At 39.5% G+C, this 20339-nt stretch overlaps 1 protein-coding gene across 2 annotated transcripts in view; it reads left to right on the top strand.

Annotated features, from left to right (window-relative positions):
* Positions 1 to 20339, top strand: part of baiap2l1b (BAR/IMD domain containing adaptor protein 2 like 1b) — a 99238-nt gene that overhangs the window by 73792 nt on the left and 5107 nt on the right. For both annotated transcript variants that reach the window (XM_009299879.5, NM_001017830.1), the window contains 2 exon segments: positions 7008 to 7067; positions 13408 to 13576. In XM_009299879.5, the coding sequence (XP_009298154.2) occupies positions 7008 to 7067; positions 13408 to 13576 (229 nt within the window).

Below are 20339 nucleotides of genomic sequence, written 5' to 3'. Positions count from 1 at the left end.
TTTTATGAGGGAATGTAACTAATTTGCTGATCAACAGCCCCTTAAAATACGAGATCAGAGAAGCGGATGTTGACACTCTCGCCACTTTGTGAATGCAGAGTAACCCACTCAACAGCATAGTATATTTATATTTATTGTCTTCCCAATCGGAACGCTAACATTAGCCCCTTTCACAAATACAGTCTGTATGTGTGAATAGGCCCTTTTTGAAAATATCGATAAATTCGTTACGGCTATTTTCCAGAAAGAGACGTTTTAACATAACCAGTAATTTGCCGGAATGCTGCGCTGCGTGAACGCCGAAGGAAGATTAGCCGAAAGATTGCATGCACGTCTATGGAGATGTCTGCTTTTGCCAATCAGAACACTCAGACGCATTCATGTCCACACTGTTTATGAAAATAAAATTGAATATTTTTCCAGACACATTTAGCTGCTAGATGTTAGTCAGATCATTTTTTCTGAATGCCAATTGTGTAATGATTATCTATAAGTTGCTTATGATAAGCCGTTGTTTGTTTACCTTTAAGCTCCGCTTCCTTCAGTTGCTTGACGCGTCGCGTGTGCCCGTGAAGCAGCTGATGAGTGCCCGCACACACACACATATCGTGTTCATCTCGACATGCGAAAGTGTTTCTCTATATGTTTTCATCAAAGTTGTTCACGATACTGATCCATCCACAGAGCTTGAGGCGTAATCAAATGTTTAAAAATACAAGTGCAGCCGTTTAGAGCTCATTTTTGGTCAATGATGTCAGAATTTACCGGCATTTTGGAATGGATGTGTGAGCGGTCTTTACCGGAGAAATTCTGTAACGTCCTCGTCTGTGTGAACAGTGCTTTTTTTAAATTTACCGTTAAAGTCGTTCCGGAAATTTACCGGTGTCACTGTGTGAAAGGGGCTATTGTTTTCCCTTATGATGATTGATAGTTGCCAAATCAGTTAAATAAATAACCAAACTACCAAATGGTAGCTGCCGTCAGTATAACCGCATTCACTATCGGGAGGTGGCATTATTTATTAATTTGCTTACACAATCCAAATTAAAGTAATTCAATGTCAGTGTCCGTTAGCTCCGCCCCTTCGCTTTTAGCCCCACCCTTTCCACTACATGAGCAAAGCCGCAGCCGTTGACTGCGTGAAGTGTTCAACATTACACACTTATTTTTAACTTAACACTTATTTCTAACGAGTACATACCAACATCACCTGCAGTAAAGACAGCGACACAAAGCAATGCACTCCATTTAATGTCCCATTTTCTTGGTTTAAGCAGAAACAGGTTGGTAACTTTACAGGTTGGTCTGTAAGTTTTTTTTTTTAAATGTATTTATTTATTGATAAATATATTAATAACAATAAATATATATAAATATAATAAATATAAATATAATAAATAAATATAATAAATATATAATATAATAATAATAATAATAATAATAATAATAATAAATAATAATAAATAATAAATTAATAAATATTTTTTTTAATTATTTATTTTTTTAAGATGTTAGATGTGTGGAGTGAAAGCGGACAGCGCGTGGTGTCATGTGAAAAGGGTCTATTGTTCACCTAAAGAACAGCAATGTGTGCTAGCAAGCTAAACATTGTACATTTAGATCTCATTAGGATTTTAAACTTGTCTGAGCAGTAAATGGCATCGTGAATGAAGTCAGACTTGTCGCCTAGCAACCCGCTAATATGTGCCAAAACTACACGCAAGCTTGATTTTAAAGCACTACGATGACCCGTTCAGACGGACTGAGTGCTTCTATTTAAAGAAGTCTCCAGACTGATTGACGGCTGTTATTAATAATACATCTGCCAGGTCAATTAAAATGTTCTTAAATGCCAAGCGGGAAATGGGCTTAAGATGACTAGTGGAAACTTTCCAGCCGGAGTGTGCAGATCTCACTGTATTACAGCTCTTTTAACAGATCTACAGTACACTTTAAAGACAATCACCAATTCTGTATGTGCAGTGTGAACATGACAGCAGAGGTGGAAACATATATGCAAAGAAGGATTTGGCTGAGTTGTCTTGGATGAGACACACACTTTCCTGGGGAAAGATAGGACGATTGTAGGAGCCCACGCCGTTTTGGGGCTCCCAAAGTTACTATTAGGGTAACAAAGTTACTATTATACCCCCAGAGTTACTATTAGGGTTACAGAGTTACTATTACACCCCCAGGGTTACTATTAGGGTTACAGAGTTACTATTACATCCCCAGAGTTACTATTAGGGTTACAGAGTTACTGGTACACCCCCAGAGTTACTATTAGGGTTATAGAGTTACTATTACACCCCCAGAGTTACTATTAGGGATACATAGTTACTGTTACACCCCCAGAGTTACTATTAGGGTTACAGAGTTACTGTTACACTCCCAGAGTTACTATTAGGGTTACAGAGTTACTATTCTACCCCCAGAGTTACTATTAGGGTTACAGAGTTACTGTTACACCCCCAGAGTTACTATTAGGGTTACAGAGTTACTATTACACCCCCAGAGTTACTATTAGGGATACATAGTTACTGTTACACCCCCAGAGTTACTATTAGGGTTACAGAGTTACTATTACACCCCCAGAGTTACTATTAGGGTTACAGAGTTACTATTCTACCCCCAGAGTTACTATTAGGGTTACAGAGTTACTGTTACACCTCCAGAGTTACTATTAGGGTTACAGAGTTACTGTCACACCCCCAGAGTTACTATTAGGGTTACAGAGTTACTATTCTACCCCCAGAGTTACTATTAGGGTTACGGAGTTACTGTTACACCCCCAGAGTTACTATTAGGGTTACAGAGTTACTATTACACCCCCAGAGTTACTATTAGGGATACATAGTTACTGTTACACCCCCAGAGTTACTATTAGGGTTACAGAGTTACTATTACACCCCCAGAGTTACTATTAGGGTTACAGAGTTACTATTACACCCCCAGAGTTACTATTAGGGATACATAGTTACTGTTACACCCCCGGAGTTACCATTAGGGTTACAGAGTTACTATTGCACCCCCTGTGTTACTATTAAGGTTACAGTGTTATTATTGTACCCCCAGAGTTTCCATTAGGGTTACAGAGTTACTATTGCACCCCCTGTGTTACTATTAAGGTTACAGTGTTATTATTGTACCCCCAGAGTTACTATTAGGGATACAGAGTTACTATTACACTCCCAGAGTTACTATTAGGGTTACAGAGTTACTGTTACACCCCCAGAGTTACTATTAGGGTTACAGAGTTACTGTTACACCCCCAGAGTTACTATTAGGGTTACAGAGTTACTATTCTACCCCCAGAGTTACTATTAGGGTTACGGAGTTACTGTTACACCCCCAGAGTTACTATTAGGGTTACAGAGTTACTATTACACCCCCAGAGTTACTATTAGGGATACATAGTTACTGTTACACCCCCGGAGTTACCATTAGGGTTACAGAGTTACTATTGCACCCCCTGTGTTACTATTAAGGTTACAGTGTTATTATTGTACCCCCAGAGTTTCCATTAGGGTTACAGAGTTACTATTGCACCCCCTGTGTTACTATTAAGGTTACAGTGTTATTATTGTACCCCCAGAGTTTCCATTAGGGTTACAGAGTTACTATTGCACCCCCTGTGTTACTATTAAGGTTACAGTGTTATTATTGTACCCCCAGAGTTACTATTAGGGTTACAGAGTTACTATTACACTCCCAGAGTTACTATTAGGGTTACAGATTTACTATTATAATTAACCATAGTTTATAATTGATGATGCGTGTGTGTTGAGATCCCGATCTTTTAATGATTAATCCTGCAGCTTACACTGAATGCATTAATGCAGGCTAATCAAGCAGTGACCAAAAACAACTTTAACAACATAAGAAACCCACCACATCCCCAATAACCCACCACAACGTCTTCCGTCATCATTATAATTTGCAGGAAAGCCGAAATGCTTTTATACATGTGACTTGTATGACGCATAGGCAATCTCTCTGCGATTGTTACTAATATAGGATTAATCTACGAGTAAAAAATGTCTTAATACGCAATTCACGCGTACTCCAAACCATGAGTTGTGATCCGTATGAATCACGGGTCCATAATGATTCAATACACCCCTAATAGTTTTAGTAACTAGTTTCTAAAAACATGATTTTTGTCTTTGCTTAAATTCTGAGTATTCAGAGTGCGTAGTGAAGTTTCAGCTCAAAATACCCCACAAATAATGTTTTATACCTCTCTGAAACTGACCCTTTCAGCCTTTCATCCTAATTGTGGTGTTTTTTTGACTGTCGCTTTAAATGCAAATGAGATTGTGGTCCATTCAGAAGAGGGAGGAGCTATAAATGCCTGTGTCAGCATAGTGGCAGATTCAAAAACAAGACAATGAGGGAGAGAGTGTCGCTAGTGGGCGGGGCTTTCCCCCTTTGATGACATCATACAAGGGGAGAATGTCAATCAAAGTGTTTCTGCAGACTGCTTTCATCAAGGCTGATTATACAAACATAGAATTAGTTGACTTTTACTATTAGTAGCTGGTTATTTTTACACACTGTTGTAGTGATAATCGGTTTTGTCAAATATTAAAATCATAACTTTGGTATTGATATTATTATTTGGTAAATCAAATTATCACTACATTAATTGGAGTCCCCGCCTGAGGCTAAAATATCAATATTAATACTAAAGTATTGATTTTAATATTTGATCAATCCTATTATCACTACACTGCTGCCATAAAACTGTGCTTAAACCCCTTATAACAGTGATTTTTGCATCATAGGTGCCCTTTAAAAGCTGTATCCACTGAAATACAGTCATATCTGTGTTTTAATGATATATCTGAGACGCTTGTGCTGTATTTCTCTCCACACCCCTGGTTAACTCCGCTGGTCAGAGGGTAAAGTAATGCCGCTATCTCTATAAGTCCACATTATAAAGATGGTATTTGTCTGTCTTCATGCCTTTCAGGGGTGGAGATGACTCCGGTAGCTGTGCTTTACATCAATATTCACATTTGCTCATATTATAAGAACATAAAGTCCTGACAAACACAGCCACACCAAGACAAACGCTGCCATTGTGTGTGCAGTAATGACGGGCCGAGTGTGTAGATCACGTCCACTTCTGGAGCCTTATGAAAACACTTATGTTTTTGATTGATTGATTGATTGATTGATTGATTGATTTAGTAATTTATTTATTTAGTTATTTATTTATTTCAATAATCCGAGTTGTGGTTTGTGCATGCGTTAATGTGTGTGTGTCAGTTTTAATCCAGGATTGCTGAGCTTATTTTAAAGCTACAGAGTTTGAACATATATATATATATAATAATAACAATAATAATAATTTGTATTAATTAATAATAATGACTTGTGATTTGTGTGTTTGTGCTGTGTGTGTGTGTGTGTGTGTGTGTGTGTGTGTGCAATTGAGTTTGTGTGTGAGCGTGTGTAGATAGATGTGTGTGTGCATACATGTGCGTATATGTGTTTGTGTGCATGCATGTGTGCGTAAATGTTCATGTGTGTGTGTCCGTGTTTGTGTGCATGCGTATATATGAAGGCGTGTGCGTGTGTGTATATGTGCAGGTGTGTTTGAGTGTGTATGTGCATGTCCATGTGTGTTTCTGTGTGCATAAATGTACATGTGTGCGCATTCATGTGTGTGTCTGTGTGCCTGAGTGTGCGTGTGTGTGTATGTGCGCGTGTGTGTGTGCAATTGAGTTTGTGTGTGAGCGTGTGTAGATAGATGTGTGTGTGCATACATGTGCGTATATGTGTTTGTGTGCATGCATGTGTGCGTAAATGTTCATGCGTGTGTGTCCGTGTTTGTGTGCATGCGTATATATATGAAGGTGTGTGCGTGTGTGTATATGTGCAGGTGTGTTTGAGTGTGTATGTGCATGTCCATGTGTGTTTCTGTGTGCATAAATGTACATGTGTGCGCGTTCATGTGTGTGTCTGTGTGCCTGAGTGTGCATATATGCAGGTATGTGTGTCTGTGTGTGCGCGTATATGTGCAGTTGTGTGTGCATATATGTGCGTTTATGTGCATATATGTGCAGGTGTATGGGTTTGTGTGTGTGCGTAAATGTGCATGTTTGTGTGTGTGTGTACGCGGTTGAGTGTATGCATGCATCCATGTGTGTGTGTGTGCGCATAAATGTGCATGTTTGAGTGTGTGCGGTTGAGTGTATGCATGCATCTGTGTGTGTGTGTGTGTGTGTGTTTATGTCACAAAAACACGTGTGTGTGTATGTGTGTGAGTGTGTGCGTGTGTGTGTGTGTGTGTCTATGCACGCAGAAATGTACTTGTGTGCATGTGCATGTGCATGCTGGTGTATGTGGATGAGTGTGTGTGTATATGTGCAGCTGTTTGTGAGTGTGTCCGTGCATGTGTGTGTCTGTGTGTATATATGCAGGTGTGTCTGTGTGTGTGTGTGTGTGTGTGTGTGTGTGTGTGTGCGTTTCTGTGCGTATGTGTGTGCGTGTTTGTGCATGTGTGGGCTTGCGTGCGTGTGTGTCGTTGTGTGCATGCGTGTGTGCGTGTAATGGTCTATAAATAAAAGGTCTGTGTGCGCGGTTTAGTGTGTGTGTGCGTATATATGCAGTATGTGTTTGTGTGTGCATGTGTGTGCGCTTGTGTGTTTCTGTGCGCATGTATGTGCGTGTATGTGCATGTGTGTGTGCTTGCTTGCGTGTTTGCGTGTCTGTGCGCATGTGTTGTGTGCATGCATGTGTGTGCGCCTCTGCGCATGCGTTGTGCGTGTATGTGCATGCGTGTATGTGCATGTGTGTGTGTGCCTCTGCGCATGCGTTGTGTGTGTTTGTGCATGCATGTGTGTGAGTTTTATTTCAGGGTTGCTGAGCTGGATTTTAAGGCTCCAGAATTTCTACTCATGTTTATTTCTCTATAATCGTCTTCTTATTAATAATTTTAATATTTTTAATTTGCATTATTAACAATGACTTGTGCTCTGTGTGTGTGTGTTTTACAGGCGGGGCTGGTTTCCATCATCTTACTGCCGTGCATATACAGAACCAGCAGTAAATAACAGGTAATCAGACACCACACACACACACACACACACACACACACACACAGTTCTTTGTTGTCCTGATTAGCTGTGATACTGATCGCTGAGAAGGAAACACAAGCTTTACAGCAGTCCAGCCCCGTTCTGAAACTATTACAGTCTCATAAAGCCGCGGCCCGAGAAATCAGATACTGTCAGGCGTGAATGGAGCAGCAGAGGGACGGAAATAAACTTGTCTTTAATGTTGTGTTGCCGAAAAGTGGCGTAAGACTATTGTGTTCAAACAGGTTTCCAGGCCTTTCACATACTGTATCCGCCGAATGGCTTCGGTCACATATTATAATGCACAGTTCACGCTTATAACAGGATTCATACAGTCATGCTCGCATATTCCTCCCATGTTACTTATCAAAACGTAATTTGCATAGATCTAAAAATAAATAACAGCTACATGGATTGCCGTGTATTTTATTTACATGTATTTCATTTATTTTACATACATTTTTCCTGCTGTTTACCACATGTACAGTCATAGACATTACAGGAATTACAAGGTCATGAATTTTTACCCTAAAATCTTGGAGTTTTAGCAGTTGAAATATAACCTTGTGTTAATAACCATTTACTATGACTCTTGTCTCAATAAGCTATAATTAGCTGTTCATTAATAGTCAGTACGGCAGTAGTTGGGTTTAGGTATCGGGCAGGATTAGGGATGTGGAATAAGTTCTGTCCAAAATATTTCTGTAAAACTGACAGCAAAAGACTGCGGTTGCCAGATTTCTACTGTTCGAAATAGAGTAGAAACCATCCTAAAATTACAGTAAACTGCTGTGTGTCATTCACTTATATAAGATTGTCGTAGATTCAGCAAGCTACTGGGAATATTCCTCAGAGATTTTGCTCCATATTGACATGATAGCATCACACAGTTACCGGCTGCACATCCATGATGCCAATCTCCCGTTCCACCACATCCCAAAGCTGCTCTATTGTGTTGAGCTCTGGTGACTGTGGAGGCCATTTGAGTACAGTGAACTCATCGTCATGTTCAGCAGTCTGAGATGATTGAGCTTTATGGTGCGTTATCCTGCTGGAAGAACCATCAGAAGATGGAGACACTGTGCTTATAAAGGGATGGACATGGTCAGCAGCAATACTCAGGTAGGCTGTGGCGTTGATGCTCAATTGGTACTAATGGACCCAAAGAAAATCTCCCCCACACCATTACACCACCACCACCAGCCTGAACCGCTGATACAAGGCAGGATGATCCATGCTTTCATGTTGTTGAGGCCCAATTGTGAGTCGAGCATCCGAATGTGTCAGCAGAAATGGAGACTCATCAGAGCAGCAACGTTTCTCCAATCTTCTATTGTCCAGTTTTGGTGAGTCTGTGTGAATTGTAGCCTCAGTTTCCTGTTCTTAGCTGACAGGAGCGGCACCCGGTGTGCTCTTCTGCTGCTGTAGCCCATCCGCCTCAAGGTTGGACGTGTTGTGTGTTCAGAGTTGCTCTTCTGCAGAGCTCGGTTGTAACGAGTGCTTATTTGAGTTACTGTTGCCTTTCTATCAGCTGGAACCAGTCTGGCCATTCTCCTCTGACCTCTGGCATCAAGGCATTTGCGCCCACAGAACTGCCGCTCACTGGATATCTCCTCTTTGTCGGAGCATTCTCTGTAAACCCTAGAGATTTTAAATGTTCATTCATTCATTTTCTTTTCGGCTTAGTTTCTTTATTAATCAGTGGTCGTTGATTTTAAATGTTTTTTTGTTGTTGTTGTTTTGAAGAAATATAGACATTAACATTTTTATTTTAATACATAAATTTTTTTAAGATTTAATAAAAACAATTGTATATATGTATATACTTTTATATTACTTTATTTTTATTAAATCTTTCCATTAATCAGTTAATCAGCACAGATTAAATAAATATGTAAATCTATATTTTTACAAATTTTATTAAAATTAATTTAAAATAATAATATCTGTAAATTACCCTTAATTTTTTTCAAATATTATTCATAGTGATTTTTCTAACAATAAAAAAACAACAATAATTATAAATATATATATATATATATATATATATATATATATATATATATATATATATATATATATATATATATATATATATATATATATATATATATATATATATATTTATATATATATATATATATTTTTTTTTTTTTGTCTCTGAGGGCTGATAATTCAGCTATGTTCAAGATGTACTATAACAAATCATAAATACACTTATATTAATGATATTTGTAAATATGCAAATAACATGATGACAAACATGTTAACAAATAGTCTTTCCTATTATTTATAGGAAAATCTATTATAACATCCCAATTTCAGCAGTACGGTGGCTCAGTGGTTAGCACTGAGGCCTCACAGCCAGAAGGTTGCTGGTTTCAGTCCCGGCTGGACCAGAAGGCATTTCTGTGTGGAGTTTGCATGTTGTTGCTCCCTGTGTTGGCGTGGGTTTCCCCCGGGTGCTCTGGTTTTCCCCTCAGTCTAAACACATGCACTATAGGGGAACTGATGAACTAAATTGGCCGTAGTGTATGAGTGTGTGTGTACATGTGAGAGTGTATGGGTGTTTCACTGTACTTGGTTGTGGCTGGAAGGGCATCCGCTGCATAAAACGTATGCTGGAATAGTTGGCGGTTCATTCCACTGTGGCGACCATTGATAAATAAGGGACTAAACTGAAGGAAAATGAATGAGATTGAAATGAGAGTAAATGACAGTGATATCTGTATATTTCACATCATTTACTCCAAAAACATGCTGTTCTTATCTAGTTTGTGTCTTGTTTCTAGTCCAAATATCTTAAAACTCTTAAATTAGGAAGCATTTTCTAGACGAGCACAACATATAGTGTTGTTTTCAGAAATAATGAGTCAAAATAAAGTGAGTTTTTTCTTAAAACAAGCTAAAAACATCTACCAATGGCGGATTATTTTGCATGTTTCAAAGAAAAACATCACTTAATTTTGGCGTATTGTTATTTAAAACAAGATGATATGTTTTACTCGTCCAGAAAATGCTTCTTAATTTAAGAGTTATACTAGAAACAAGACACAAACTAGATAAGAACAGCATGTTTTCCATCATTAGGTCAGTGGAGAGTAACTCTAGTAATAGTCTTCACCCAGGCTGATCGAGAGCTGCTTTATAAGACGTCTTAATCCCTTGTGCTCTTTCGTGATGTGTTTAAAGTGTGCTCTGCTTCTGCTAACGTCTGCTCCACGAACACGACACTTTTCGCTTTCTGATGCTAAATGTAATACTATCTCCCTGGACCCCGAGGGCTGCCCTGGTAATGCCTGATCAAAAAGCCTTTTGTGCTGCAGCAGACACTGAGAGCACTCGGTTCATGCACAGTCAGGTCTGATATGGATGTGTTTGATGGGGTGATATTACAATGGTGTGCAGGCCGATGCTATTATGCCACTTGCAAACAAACTAAAAAGCATCTTAAGAGTCGAAAGCATCGACTAAAACATATATGTAAACGGGTGAAGTCAGAATTATTCACCCTCCTGTGCATTTCTTTTTAAATTATTTCCCAAATGATGTTGAACAGGTGCAGGAAATGTTCACAGTATGTCTGATAATATTTTTTCTTCTGGAGAAAGTCTTATTTGTTTTATTTCAGCTAGAATTAAAGCAGTTTTTAATAGTTTTAAGGCCATTTTAAGGTCAATATTATTGGCCCCTTCAGCAATATTAGTGTTGAATTGTCTCCAGAACAAACCACTGTTATACAATGACTTGCCTAATTACCCTAACTTTACCCTAATTACCCTAGTGAAGCCTTTACATGTCACTTTAAGCTGAACACTAGTGTCTTGAAGAAGATCTAGTCTAATATTATGCACTGTCAGCATGGCAAAAAGAAAATAAATCAGCTATTAGAGATGAGTTATTAAAATCTGCTGAGGAAATCTCTCTGTTAAACAGACAATAAATAATATACAGGCTCATAATTCAGGTGGCTTTAAATATTAAACATATTTCATTGTCATTTTCAGACCTGAAAAGTTATAGAAATGGATCAAATATAAAATGCATTGACATTTTTAGACCAAATGACAGTTCTTAATCTAGAAAAGCAGTGCTCAACACAACTGAACACATCCCATTTTGAAAATTAATATTTTTATTCATTTCTAATATAAAGAAAGATTATACTCTTAAATTCCTGTGAAATATTGGAAAAACTATTTACAAACTACTAAATTTCAACTACATGTTATACTTTTTTTTCTTGAATTTTGCTCTTTAAAAAATTTATATTTTTTCCTACCAAATTAATTTGGGTGTACTTATATTGGACTACTATCTTCTGCTATTTCGTAAGATAAGATTCAGATTTGGCTTCAGAACTGACTAATCTAATATATATATGAGCAATATCACACTTGTACCAGTGCGATATGACTCTATATCGGCACTGGTTGGAGGCGTGCATTGCTTCTTACGCCGCATTCACACGGGGCTTCAGCGTCAACGCTTGACAGAGGGCGTGTCTGAAGTTAGGGCTGACGCGGTCGTCATAGCAGCGTCAGCCAATGAATTAAGTCAGCAATAGGCCACTGTCTGAGATCTGATTGGCTAACGCTTCCGTCGGCGCTTGAAAAGTTGAGCGAGCAACGCCTCTGAAGCTACAATACTGCCTCACGTTACCCATTCAAAGTGAATGGGAAGCATTGAAGCTGACGCCCTATGTGAATGGGACGTTAGTGTCCCACTAGTGACACTATACAGCCATATCGTGTGATATTGTGTTTACACAACAGTTCGACGGCATAATCGTGTTTTTAAAAAAGTAAATCCAACATGAGTCTCTAAAAACCCAAGAGGAACTACTTTCTTCCACCATTCATTCACATCTGCAGCTGACGTCAGAACAGCAGAAACTGCTGCTACTTCACCAACCTCACATTAGAGCTAGTGTTTGAATGATTCTCTAGCGTAATGTCTAAAGTGATGACAAAACAGCTGACTTTGCTCACATCTTAAAGATTATAAGGCTGAATGAAATTGAAATGAAATGTCATCAGTCTACAGAGATTTCTCAGTATTTCTCTGTTACTATCGGGAGATCACAATAATTAACCCTGAAAAAGCCAAAGCAGACACTAGCAGATTACTGTTGTGTTTGCGATAAGCAAAAAACACTAAACACATGCGGGCATTTCTTCTTTCTTTCTGTTTACTTAATTAGTCTGCAGTAACGAAAACAGGAGACTCATTAGAGACAAACAGATGGCCAACCAAACTCAGGGTTATACAAAGAGTGGCCATTACAAAATTCACACATTCGTGATATGAGAGTCTCATCTCACACTCAATACACTACAATTACTATGGTATAAATAGAGCACTGCAACATACAAGAGAGGGAGATCGACTTAGAATGTCACTCACCTGTTTAATAATGTTTTGATCAGCTGTAGTTCGAAATTTGCACAGTTTTATTCTCCCCTAAGGGCTTATTATGCAATCTTTGTCACCATCTTGTGAAGGAACGTCTACCGTCTTTGACAGGCTGATGGATGCCGATGCACCGTCTCTCAGAAATATTTCAAAATAGGCACTATCCTCATAAATAAACTGCATCGTTTCCATCTAAACAACTACATTCTCCACTAAAAAAAAGGCCTCAGAAGTACATGATGTTGTCCAACAGCTGCAATATTTGTCAAACTGTAGTGAGTTTATTGATCTGCTGTCACTCTGTGTGGGCGGAGTAATACACAAGAGTGAAGAGGCTGGACGAGTGCTGATATTGCAGCATGTCCCACGGCTATCAGCCAATCAGATTCAAGAGCCAGACAGAACTGTTGTATACAAGCACAAATATAGATTAAGATTAATAGATATAGATTACATAGATGCAGATATAGATTATATATTTAAATGAGAGATTTGTGAGGGATGTCCTCATATATGCTGAGCATTGTATACTATTCATCTGCACAGTTAAACCAACAAGAACAATTCACTTCTTCTAAGTGACTGGATAAGTCTTTGGAAAGGTTGTGGAAAGTGAATCTTACTGCGCTTAATCTGAATTAAACAGATTTCCTTTCATAGCAGCCAAAGCTTTTAACATTGCATCATTTCTTCAGTATTCTGGCTGATAAACCTGTTAAAATGCAAAGCGAATCAATGATGTGACGAGTGTTTTGATGCTGATGTGATTGTTTCCGTTCTTTCTACCCTCAGCTTTTAACATTGACTTATTTCTTTGGTATGCTGCTTAGTAAATCTGTTCTTATGCAATGTAAATCAATGACGTGACGAGTGTTTTGATGCTGATGTGATTGATTGTTTGCAGTATGGTTGGACTTCCTCCGATGCGCAGTAAAAGCGTGGCTAATCTGATGCAGCAGGAGCCAGCGGAGGACAGGATGGTTCTTCCTCCAGCAGATTATGGAGATTCACCGGTCAGGAGGAACTCCACCAAGAGCCTGACGCAGACTTACACCCCGTCATTGGAGAACTCGGTCAGTGTCCAGCTTTATTCACTGCTTTATTTAGCAACATGGAGACGAGTTGTGTTGTATTTGGCTCAAAACAAAGTCACATTTATTTTCACTAGAGTGTGTTAAAGAGGTGTAAGTAAAATTCCAGAACATATGGCAATCATAGTCATCAGTTTTCTATGGGCAGACATCAATAGTATTGTTATCTTTAAAAAATATAGCAGATAAAAATTGAAATAGCAGATAACCGATATATCATACATTTTACTTTACTACAACATAAATTGCATTATTTATTTATTTATTATTATTATTATTATTATTATTATTATTATTATTATTATTATTTATTTTTTACTATTATTATTATTATTGTTGTTGTTGTTATTATTAATATTAATACTATTTTTTTTGCTATTGCTATTATTATTATTAATATTATTATTATTATTATTATGAATATAGAAAGTTTAACCGATATGGACATTTAGGCCATTTGACATTTTCTTTATATTTAACCGGTATCTTTATATTTCTTAGCAAATTTGTTAAGATTGGAATTTAATAATTAATAAATTGCATTTATTTTTATTTTATTTTGCATAATTGCATAATTTTTTTGATATTTGACAGATAACCAATATTCTTTCTTTATATTTTTAAGTAGATAATAATGAGTAAATTAATAATTTACTAATTATTTTTATAATTTAATATTTTAAAAAACTGCCTAAATAGTATGTTTTTCACAAAAAATAAAAATCAAAGTTTAACCTATACGTAAATGTTGGCCATTCGACAGTTTTCTTATATTTGATTGATAACCGATATCTTTATATTTAAGCAGATGACCGATATACAGTCTGCTAAAATATCAGTGTTCAAATCGCAATTTAATCATGAATAAATTGCATTTATTTATATTTTATTTATTACATTTTGGTTGTTTGATAATTTTATTTCACCAATAACCGATACCATTTCTTAACAATTATAAGCAGATAACCGATATACAGTCTGATAAATACTAGTCTTCACGTTTGATTTTAAAACTGCATCAATTGCATTTATGTGTATTTTTGTTTTAAAAGCAGAGTTGCACTGAAATAGAAATTTTGCTGTTTGATAATTTTCTTGATATTTGATCGATAACCGATATCTTAATATTTTTTAGCAGATGACCGATTTACAGTCTGCAAAAACAAAAGTGTTTAGATTGCAATTTAATCATTAATAAATTGCATTTATTCATATTTTATTTTGCACAATTGCTCCGATATGGAATTTTGAGCTGTTTGACCGATAACCGATAACTCTTCATATTGATAAGTGGATAACAGTCTTCAGATTTTACTTTTAAAACTGCATAAATTGCATTTATTTATTTATTTTTTTAAAGCAAAGTTGCACTGCTATGGAAGTCATGGCCATTTTTTAAAAATATTTGACTAATAACCGATATCTTTATAATTATAAGCATATGATCAATATACATTCTAATTAATTTGAGCCTATAGATTATATTTTATAAATATCATTCTTTCTTTTTTTTAAAGCAGAATTGCACTGATACGGAAATTTTGGCAATATGACCGTTTTCTTGATATTTGACTAATAACCGATATCCTTTTCTTTACAATTATTAGCAGGTGATTGATATACAATCTGATAAATACGAGTCTTCAAATTTCATTTTAAAAACAGCATCAATTGCATTCATTTTTATTTATTTATTTATTTTTTTGAAGCAGAGTTGCTTTGATATGAATATTTTGGCTGTTTGACAATTTTCTTTATACTTGACTGATAAGCCACACCATTTCTTTATATTTATGTATAGTTGATAAACAAGCTGATAAATATGAAATCGAAATATCTTTCTTCACATTTTAAATTAAAAACTGCATCAATTGTATGTTTTTCACAATAAACAAATAAATGACTACAAAAGCAAAGTTGAACTGATATAGAAATTTGAACCGATAACCGATAACTCTTGCTTTAATAACCGATATACAGGCTGATAAATATTGAGTCTTCAGATTTTATTTTAAAAGCTGCATCATTTGCATGTTTCCACCCAATAAAATAAAATAGCAGCACAATAAAAACCAGGCATTTATCAGTAGAAACAGATATGGCTGCCGATATTTGGTGCATTCCTAGAAAGAAAGGTTATTTAAGCTGTAAATGCCATAAAGCGCAGGATCTGCTGTGTTTGTTGAGTGTGTCTGCGCTTGGGGTCAGTGAACGCTCATGATATGTGTATAAGTGTGTCACAGTGAGTGTGTGTAGGCCGTGCGGTGACGCGTACATGGTTGCAGTGCTTGTGTCTGAGTGGATCAGAGGATCAGGGTGACTTTAAAGAGGATTGAGGGCTAAATCCAAACTGCTCACATAAACTGGTGTCACCTCAGAGACTGCAGGCTATCACTGAAATCTAGTGTTTGCTTTTGGTCTGAAATGCTAACATATGCTGTGTTCACTTCTAAGTGCACACTACGGTTTACCTCGAGACTCTTAGTTGTACAGTAATTAAAGGGGTAGTTCACTAAAAAAAACTGAAAGTTCTGTGATTTACTTTTCTTTTACATGTTGCAAACCGGTTTGAGTTGCTTTATGCTTTTAATGGTCCAAAAAAAAGAGGAAATATCCAGACATCTGCAGTTCTGTGGTGAAAATGTCACCATGGCTAAAATTATGAATGAAATTATTTGCCATCTCCGGCGTTTATTCTTCCTAGATTTTGGGAAATGTCACTATGCCACCTTTTTTATGCAAATTCTGGAACAGCTGGCACGAAAATCTTTTCTTATTTTTAGATATTTATAGCAGTGCTTGTTCTAAACGATGTATCTGTGCACTTCATTATTCTGTAAAAATGAATTAGCCCTCATAATCTTTAATCAAAGACTATAACCCTCCTCATATGGATTACATGGAATCGGCCTTTAAGGGTGGGGCTGTCAGTCTTTTAGGGCGGGGCTGTCAGTTCTTTGGGTGGAGCTGTCAGTCCTTTAGGGCGGAGCTATCACTCCTTTAGGGCGGAGCTGTCAGTCCTTATGGGAAGAGCTGTCAGTCCTTTAGTGCAGAGCTGTTCGTCCTTTAGGGCGGAGCTGTCCATCCATTAGGGCGGAGCTGTCCGTCCTTTAGGGCGGAGCTGTCCGTCCTTTAGGGCGGAGCTGTCCATCCTTTAGGGTGGAGCTGTCAGTCTTTTAGGACGGAGCTGTCCGTCCTTTAGGGCGGAGCTGTCCATCCTTTAGGGTGGAGCTGTCAGTCTTTTAGGACGGAGCTGTCAGTTCTTTAGGGCGGAACTGTCCATCTTTTAGGGCGGAGCTGTCAGTCCTTTAGGGCGGAGCTGTCAGTTCTTTAGGGCGGAGCTGTCCATCCTTTAGGGTGGAGCTGTCAGTCTTTTAGGACGGAGCTGTCAGTTCTTTAGGGCGGAGCTGTCTATCTTTTAGGGCGGAGCTGTCTATCTTTTAGGGCGGAGCTGTCAGTCCTTTAGGGCGGAGCTGTCAGTCTTTTAGGGCGTAGCTGTCAGTCCTTTAGGGCGGAGCTGTCAGTCATTTAGAGTGGAGCTGTCAGTTCTTTAGGGCGGAGCTGTCAGTCTTTTAGGGCGTAGCTGTCAGTCCTTTAGGGCGGAGCTGTCAGTCTTTTAGAGTGGAGCTGTCAGTCCTTTAGGGCGGAGCTGTCCATCCATTAGGGCGGAGCTGTCCGTCCTTTAGGGCGAAGCTATCCATCCTTTAGGGTGGAGCTGTCAGTCTTTTAGGGCGGAGCTGTCAGTTCTTTAGGGCGGAGCTGTCCATCTTTTAGGGCGGAGCTGTCAGTCCTTTAGGGTGGAGCTGTCAGTCTTTTAGGGTGGAGCTGTCAGTTCTTTAGGGTGGAGCTGTCCATCTTTTAGGGCGGAGCTGTCAGTCCTTTAGGGCAGAGCTGTCAGTCCTTTAGGGCGGAGCTGTCCATCCATTAGGGCGGAGCTGTCAGTTCTTTAGGGCGGAACTGTCCATCTTTTAGGGCGGAGCTGTCAGTCCTTTAGAGCGGAGCTGTCAGTTCTTTAGGGCGGAGCTGTCCATCCTTTAGGGTGGAGCTGTCAGTCTTTTAGGACGGAGCTGTCAGTTCTTTAGGGCGGAGCTGTCTATCTTTTAGGGCGGAGCTGTCAGTCCTTTAGGGCGGAGCTGTCAGTCTTTTAGGGCGTAGCTGTCAGTCCTTTAGGGCGGAGCTGTCAGTCATTTAGAGTGGAGCTGTCAGTTCTTTAGGGCGGAGCTGTCAGTCTTTTAGGGCGTAGCTGTCAGTCCTTTAGGGCGGAGCTGTCAGTCTTTTAGAGTGGAGCTGTCAGTCCTTTAGGGCGGAGCTGTCCATCCATTAGGGCGGAGCTGTCCGTCCTTTAGGGCGGAGCTATCCATCCTTTAGGGTGGAGCTGTCAGTCTTTTAGGGCGGAGCTGTCAGTTCTTTAGGGCGGAGCTGTCCATCTTTTAGGGCGGAGCTGTCAGTCCTTTAGGGTGGAGCTGTCAGTCTTTTAGGGCGGAGCTGTCAGTTCTTTAGGGTGGAGCTGTCCATCTTTTAGGGCGGAGCTGTCAGTCCTTTAGGGCGGAGCTGTCAGTTCTTTAGGGCAGAGCTGTCAGTCCTTTAGGGCGGAGCTGTCCATCCATTAGGGCGGAGCTGTCCGTCCTTTAGGGCAGAGCTGTCAGTCCTTTAGGGTGGAGCTGTCAGTCTTTTAGGACGGAGCTGTCAGTTCTTTAGGGCAGAGCTGTCAGTCCTTTAGGGCGGAGCTGTCCATACATTAGGGCGGAGCTGTCTGTCCTTTAGGGCGGAGCTATTCATCCTTTAGGGTGGAGCTGTCCATCTTTTAGGGCGGAGCTGTCAGTCCTTTAGGGTGGAGCTGTCAGTTCTTTAGGGCCGAGCTGTCAGTCCTTTAGGGCGGAGCTGTCCATCCATTAGGGCGGAGCTGTCAGTTCTTTAGGGCAGAGCTGTCAGTCCTTTAGGACGGAGCTGTCAGTCTTTTAGGGCGTAGCTGTCAGTCCTTTAGGGCGGAGCTGTCAGTCCTTTAGGGCGGAGCTGTCAGTCCTTTAGGGCGGAGCTGTCAGTCTTTTAGAGTGGAGCTGTCAGTTCTTTAGGGCGGAGCTGTCAGTCTTTTAGGGCGTAGCTGTCAGTCCTTTAGGGCGGAGCTGTCAGTCTTTTAGAGTGGAGCTGTCAGTCCTTTAGGGCGGAGCTGTCTGTCCTTTAGGGCGGAGCTATCCATCCTTTAGGGTGGAGCTGTCCATCTTTTAGAACGGAGCTGTCAGTCCTTTAGGGTGGAGCTGTCAGTTCTTTAGGGCAGAGCTGTCAGTCCTTTAGGGCGGAGCTGTCCATCCATTAGGGCGGAGCTGTCAGTTCTTTAGGGCAGAGCTGTCAGTCCTTTAGGGCAGAGCTGTCAGTCCTTTAGGGCGGATCTGTCAGTCCTTTAGGGTGGAGCTATCAGTCCTTTAGGGCGGAGCTATCAGTCCTTTAGGAGGGGACTATCAGTTTTTTAGAGCAGGGATATCTGTGCTTTAGGGCGGAGCTATTATTCCTTTAGGGCGGGTCTATCAGTGCAGGGCTGGTTTCTGACCTGCCTTCATTGGAAACATGATTCCATCTGTAAAATGTAGCTCCTCATTCTATATTCCGAGTATACCAATGGTGATACCCGTGGACAGTAATGTTTTAGTAAACATTTTGTTGTCAATCTGCACCACCCTACATTTTTCTTTTCATTTCAGAAACCGTTTCAATCAGATGAACATTATAACAGGAGAAAAAAAGAACAAACTTTACTTCAGTTTCATGCCGACTTCAGCGGAAACACCAAGATTTAGAAAATGCTCATAAAGAATACCGCATGTGCACAACAGAGGAGGATACACGTTTATTACAAACTCAAACACTTGCGTAACAAAAGCATCTTTGTGTACCTGATAAAGTGTCTGCAGTGAGTGTGTGTGGCGTCTCTAACGTGACAGGATCCTAAAGCATGCTAGTCCACATTATTTGCATGCATGCAAACACACTGCGGCTGGTGACACTCGCCTGCCAGTGCATGTAAATCAGAGGACTGTGCTTATTCCCATCAGATCCTGCATTTCACTGACAGCACTGCATCACAGGACACAGCAGAAGCTCTCGGGGGTCCCGCAGCTCAGGGGGTTCTGCATTATCACAGTGTTTATAGGGTTTATGCTCGGGGGTTTCTGTTTTGATCATTGCAGCCTAAAATGACTTGATTTGGGGCGACATTTCTCTAACTTGATGGCAAATATCTGCTGTTTCATGTGTTGTTTTGCTGTGAAAACACACACACACACACACACACACACACACACGTACACTTAACTTATGACTGATGGTATTTGTCCCTGATTTGTGAGTCGGTGTTCACCTGTGGAAGAGGATACTGCTGCTCTCTCTGAAATATTCAACACTCGCTGAATCCTACACTCACACACAAACACGCAGACACACACATCCACACAAAATGAACACACACTCACACACACATCCGGGTCACGACTCAAGCTTTCCACTGCGGGTTCAACCTGAAACCGTCAGATCCACAAAGCTCAAAGCACAAAGATCCATAAAGCTCAATCATCTCAGACTGGTTTCTTGAACATGACGATGAGTTCACTGTACTCAAATGGCCTCCACAGCCACCAGAGCTCAATCCAATAGAGCAGCTTTGGGATGTGGTGGAACGGGAGATTGGCATCATGGATGTGCAGCCGACAAATCTGCAGCAACTGTGTGATGCTATCATGACAATATGGAGCAA

This window comes from Danio rerio, chromosome 3, assembly GCF_049306965.1.
Source record: "Danio rerio strain Tuebingen ecotype United States chromosome 3, GRCz12tu, whole genome shotgun sequence".
Classification (NCBI taxonomy): Eukaryota; Metazoa; Chordata; class Actinopteri; order Cypriniformes; family Danionidae; genus Danio; species Danio rerio.
Note: the sequence above shows the minus strand (reverse complement) of the source record. Positions and strands in the feature narration are given on the sequence as shown.